The 5,851-nt window shown below is 48.3% G+C and overlaps 1 protein-coding gene across 1 annotated transcript; it reads left to right on the top strand.

The window, feature by feature from the left end:
• Positions 1-3,128: 3,128 nt before the first annotated feature.
• LOC121054498 (protein IQ-DOMAIN 14-like) lies at positions 3,129-5,396 on the top strand. Its single transcript, XM_040524410.1, has 3 exons — positions 3,129-3,948; positions 4,040-4,240; positions 4,336-5,396. The coding sequence occupies exons 1-3, from the start codon at positions 3,502-3,504 to the stop codon at positions 5,062-5,064; spliced, it is 1,377 nt and encodes a 458-aa protein (XP_040380344.1). The 5' UTR covers positions 3,129-3,501; the 3' UTR covers positions 5,065-5,396.
• The last annotated feature ends 455 nt before the right edge of the window (positions 5,397-5,851 follow it).

Genomic DNA, 5,851 nt, shown 5'->3' with positions numbered 1-5,851 from the left:
ATAGTGTACCTACTGCATGAACAGTTCACATGCTGTCAAGGTTAATTTCTACACGAATTCAATTCAAATGGTACGTAGTACTTGTACGTACGTATAGTACGTAAGCAGTTGCTACTCTACTACTACGTACTACTAGCACTATGTTGTTCTCACCTGAAGCACACAGAACACGTACAGTACAGTAAACCGCAATAATTTTGAAACACCAGTAAACCGGCCACAATAATGCAGTACAAGTAGGGATCGAGTACACACAAATGCATGCATCACTTATTTGTCACCATCACAGGTTCAAATTTCCCTCTAGATCTCGATCCAGGTTCAAGTATAATCGATCAACAATGTTCAAATTCGAAACTCAAAATATTTATATGTGCATGGTACAATACGGAGCACAGTAATAATTAACCATGGGGCATGCATTAATAATGTTAGCTTCCAAGCAAGGCTAGCTATACATCATATCATATCTTGATACCTGTTACTAGGAGTGTAGAGTAGTCTTTCTCCTCCTCTCTCGTGGTGTTGCGTTTTTTGTTCTTAGTCACGTGTCTAGTCTAGTCCAGTCGCTCTGTTTTTTCTTTCTCAGGTCTGAGCCTGAAGTCTATCAGGCTTTTAGGCGTCGTGTACCATAAAACTCTTTCCTGCTGCTAATATATTGACATGCAAATCTTTTACGCGTTCGAGAAGAAAATATCATATCTTGATTGCACAAAGTGCATGCACAATCATGCCTACACACTGATGAGATGAATGTAAGTTCATCGATCAGCTAGAAACATGTACATGCCTTTGTACCCTGTGTAGGATGGCACGATCGACATGCTGCAGTTACACGTACACGACACGCCCCTGGAATGCATGCTTTTGATACTGAAGTGTAGTAGTAGTAGTAATTAGGTCTCGATGCACGTGCAGATAAGCAGCAGCAACAGCATCATCAATCGCCACGTGATCGATCGATCATCTTGATTAATTATGGTGTTCGTCTCTTTTGATCGTGTATGTGTTAAGCGAAGCATGCTAGCTGCACGTATATGTTTGTGCGTCTTTCGTGTAATCGTGGATGGTACCACTGTTTCAGACTGTTCTTCCCTAGCTAACCTCACATGGCATCCTAAGGCGTGACTGTTTTTTTTAATTTGCTCCGGTCCAAAAAAATTATCTTCAGATACCAAATCATTTCTCACCATTGGATCTAGCTGAGTAGGAAGTGCGCTGTTAGATTCAACGATCAGAAATAATTTAGTACCGCGAGTTACCGGTACCTTGAGTTACTTTTTGTTTGACCGTAAAATTGTTTTTTTATGAAAAAGCCAAACTATGTATTTGCAAACGAAAAATAATTTGTAAATAAAACTTTTATAGACGTATTCTTGGTGATCTAAGCCAATACCAAAAATAAACTTCGGTAAAAAAAATCTAAAGTTAATTTTAAATTCTAAATTAACTTTAAATCGAAAATATATGGTGCTCTCGGAGGAGTGTATTTATAAGCGGCTTTTGGGGTTCACCTTAATTCAGGTACTTTCTCTAGCTGCAAACTTTGCAAGGCCTCTACCTATAGGTTGTATAGATAGCACTATATGTATCATGCACCTGCATTTGATGCGTACCCTATAGTTGTGTACTTCAGCATTGCTAGCTAGGAGTAGCAGCAAGCAGTACGATCTCGATTCATCAATCTCCTGGCCGGTGACGACGTCCCAGCAGCGAGAAAGATGAGGTGGTACCTGTACTCTCTCTGTCCCACAAATAACCAACATTTTGGTTTTTATATTAACCATTTGACCATCCGTTTTATTTAAAAATATTTTATAAAATTTTAAATAATTAGTCATATATAAAGTATTATTCATGTTTTATCATTTAATAAAAATAAAATTATTAGTTGTATATTTTTTTAAATAAATTAAACGAAAAGTCAAACATTATATCTAAAAACAGAAAATAAAAAAGTTAATTTGTTTTAGTACGAAGTAGTACGCACCAGCAGTAGCCTTTTCTGCCATGGCCTAGCTAATAAGTTTCGTTGGTAGATGGATGTAGCAATGGTGACGATGAGATCCTCCTCCTAGTACTGAGATCGGTAGCAGCAGCAGCAGCAGGTGATCGATCGATCGATCAAGAACAGTGGCGAGGAGTCAAGGTGCTGTACCCTATCAATCGATCTCACAAGAGTGGCATATATACATGGATGAGTTCGTGAGTGTGATGATCTCCAGCTGATCTGATTCTGATCTGAGCTACACTGCATCTCTTAATTTTCACCATCTCCATCTCGTCGTGTTTAACCGAGGTAATGGTTAACTGGTTTTAACTGGTTAACTGCTGCTGCTGCAGCTGCAAACTTCGTCTTTATCTCTCTCTCTCTCTCTCTCTTTTCTCACATGAGTGCCTAGTTGCATAATGCGGTTTTGGATGTACTGTGTTGGAGGCTTGCATCAGTGCACTGTGCCCGTTCAATGGCAGCTAGCATCTCACGCGATCGATCCTCCATCATCTCATTTCCATCGCCAACTTGGCTTGCTGCTGCTTCCACTGTGGATGCTCTCGTGGAGGGGCCAATGGCGACCGATCGAGACGAGGGGTTCATTCTCCCTCTCTCTCTAAAGTTGCGATCTTTATTTTTTGTTGTTCCTTTTCTTTTCCGTTTTCCAGCTCATCGATCTCACGTGTAATTCCGACGTGATCGATGATGAGGTGAGGTGGGTACTCTGTTAAAAAAAAAACAATTCTTCGGTTTCTATGTCCAACATTTGATCATACGTCTTATTAAAAAATTTCTAAGAAATTTAAAAAAAATAGTTACACGTAAAGTACTATTCATAATTTATTATCTAACAAAAACAAAAATATCAATCGTAAAAAAATTTGAATAAGACGAAGAGTTAAAAATTATAGATAAAAAGTGAAAAATTAGTTTATTTTAGTAAGGAGGGAGTATGCGCTGCTCGTTCTGGTCGTCCTTTGTTCTTCTTCCTCCCGAAAAAAACGCATTCTGAGAAAGAAAAAGGCTTTTTTGGGTGTGCGTGTGTGCGCTGCTGTTGCTCTCAAGGTGGGGTTTTTATTTCTCTCTCTCTCTCTCGCTCGCCTTCTTCTTCCTCAAAATCTTTCGAGTTTGCGTCTTTTTGGGCTTACGCTGTCCCTTTTTGAACCCTGCGTCCAATCCTAATCCTTGGCCTCACCCTAATCCATTTCTTTATGCTTAATTAATCCATGAGAGTGAGAGAGATAGAGAGAGAGGGAGAGAGAGAAAGAGAGGTGCTTTGTTTGTCCGGTAATGGCTGCCGCATTGGTGGTGGTGGCCGACCTCCTCCTCTTCTTTTATTTCGAACGAGACGCCAACCACGCGCCTCCCCTCCCCTCCCCTCCCCTGCAGTTTCCCTCTCTTATTCAAATCTCTCCTTTTTTTTTCTTTTTAGACGCCTCGGTCGGTGCTAGCTTGGTGACCGGAGCGCCACCTGTCGACGCCGGCCGGAGTCGGTGAGGTCCGGCGAGATGGGCAGGGCGGCGCGGTGGTTTCGCAACATGTGGGGAGGGAAGAAGGAGCAGAGGGAGCAGCAGCCGGTGGCGCCGGCGAGCGGGGGCAAGAGGTGGAGCTTCGGCAAGTCGTCGAGGGATTCGGCGGAGGCCGCGGCTGCGGCGGCCGCGGTGGCGGAGGCGGCCGGCGGCAATGCAGCGATCGCCAGGGCGGCCGAGGCTGCGTGGCTCAGATCGGTGTACTCCGACGCGGAGCGGGAGCGGGAGCAGAGCAAGCACGCCATTGCTGTCGCCGCGGCGACCGCGGCCGCGGCTGATGCCGCCGTGGCGGCTGCTCAGGCCGCCGTCGCCGTCGTGCGGCTCACCAGCAAGGGCCGCGCAGGTCCGGTGCTCGCCTCCGGCGGCGACGCCCGTAGCCTCGGCGCCGCCGCCGTCAGGATCCAGACAGCATTCAGAGGTTTCCTGGTGAGCAACCACACTATTCGTCTTCTTGCTCCGTTTCCTCGTCGCCATTGCCGTCGAAGACGATGGAATGACGCCGCCGGGTTTTGTGCAGGCGAAGAAGGCGCTTCGAGCGCTCAAGGCGTTGGTGAAGCTGCAGGCGCTGGTGCGCGGCTACCTGGTGCGCCGGCAAGCCGCCGCCACGCTGCAGAGCATGCAGGCGCTCGTCCGCGCGCAGGCCACCGTGCGCGCCCACCGCTCCGGCGGCGCGCTCCCGCATCTCCACCACCCACCCGCCTGGCCCCGCCGCTCGCTGGTACGCCGGCGACATTGCCATGCCATGTGTCCACCGTACTTGGTTCTGTTTGATCTTGACGTTGACGTGGTGTGGCCATGGATGGATGGATGCAGCAGGAGAGGTGCGTGGGCGTGGACGACACGAGGAGCGAGCACGGCGTGGCGGCGTACAGCCGGCGGCTGTCGGCGAGCATCGAGTCGTCGTCGTACGGGTACGACCGGAGCCCCAAGATCGTGGAGGTGGACACCGGGAGGCCCAAGTCGCGGTCGTCGTCGTCGCGGCGGGCGAGCTCCCCGCTGCTCCTCGACGCCGGGTGCGTGAGCGGCGAGGAGTGGTGCGCCAACTCCATGTCGTCGCCACTCCCGTGCCACCTCGCGCCGCCGCCGCCGCCGCCCCGCATCGCCGTCCCGACGCCGCGCCACTTCCCTGACTACGACTGGTGCGCGCTGGAGAAGGCCCGGCCGGCGACGGCGCAGAGCACGCCGCGGTACGTCCACGCGCCGCCGACGCCGACCAAGAGCGTGTGCGGCAACCACTCGTCGTCGCCGCTCAACTGCCCCAACTACATGTCCAGCACGCAGTCGTTCGAGGCCAAGGTGCGGTCGCAGAGCGCGCCGAAGCAGAGGCCGGAGACCGCCGCCGCCGCCGGCCGGAAGCGCGTGCCGCTGAGCGAGGTGGTGGTGGTGGAGTCCCGGGCGAGCCTGAGCGGCCTCGGCATGCAGCGTTCCTGCAACCGGGCGCAGGAGGCGTTCAACTTCAAGTCGGCCGTCGTCGGCCGCCTCGACCGCTCGTCGGAGGCCGGCGAGAACGACAGGCAGGCGTTCTTGCAGAGGAGGTGGTGACCGCATCCGCCGCCGCCGAGCTCCAAACAATCCATGGAAGTCAAGCGAGACGACGACGACGACGACGACGAGAGCTTTTTGAGTAGTAATTAGAAATAAGAATGCGTTTTAATGTGTTCTTGGGAGCTCTCTCGTCCTTATTTTTATCTCCTTTTTTCCCCTGTTTTTTTTTATTTTGTGATGAATCATGTGATTTTCAGTTTATTTTCTCAAGTGTCTTTTCTTTTTCTTCTTCTTCTTTTTGTGTGTTCATGGGTGCCAAACCAGTCACAAGTGTATGAGTAAAATTTGATTCATAGTGCACTTGGATGTAAATTCTTGCTACCTAGTTGTCCTGCCGTTTTCATATTTCTTAAATATTTACCATTTTCTAAAATTTTTTAAGGCATTACTAATAGTTAATTTATGTGAAGCTATTAAAAGAAACTAAATTTATGAAAGGACCTGTAGCCCAATGATTATAAAGGCCTTATAACACTTGATGTTTGAGATTCGACTCTTTGTTTGAAGTGAATATTTATTTCACGATTCTAATGGGTTTATGTTTTCGAACTCGGTTAGTCGAATAAAAGCTCGATTTAGATTAGTGTTGGACTCATGATCATGTTCCCCGACACTCGGACAGTAGCAGGGGACGTGGGCCCAATTATGAATGATTTTGTGGGTTTTGTTTTGATGCTCTTCCTCGTTTTTTTTGACATCTGAATTTAGGATATGTAGTGGAGTAGTAGGGTACATTTGTTCTTGGAAAAGGAATATTTGCCATGACTTTGGAATAACTGAGGGA

Source organism: Oryza brachyantha, chromosome 5, assembly GCF_000231095.2.
Source record: "Oryza brachyantha chromosome 5, ObraRS2, whole genome shotgun sequence".
In the NCBI taxonomy this organism is placed as follows: domain Eukaryota; kingdom Viridiplantae; phylum Streptophyta; class Magnoliopsida; order Poales; family Poaceae; genus Oryza; species Oryza brachyantha.
This window is presented reverse-complemented; position numbering and strand designations above follow the sequence as displayed.

Coding starts and splice junctions, on each gene's coding strand:
- LOC121054498 (XM_040524410.1), top strand. CDS start 3,502: ATGGGCAGGGCGGCGCGGTGGTTTCGCAACATGTGGGGAGGGAAGAAG. Junction 3,949..4,039: donor CAGCATTCAGAGGTTTCCTG/GTGAGCAACCAC, acceptor GGTTTTGTGCAG/GCGAAGAAGGCGCTTCGAGC. Junction 4,241..4,335: donor CCTGGCCCCGCCGCTCGCTG/GTACGCCGGCGA, acceptor GGATGGATGCAG/CAGGAGAGGTGCGTGGGCGT.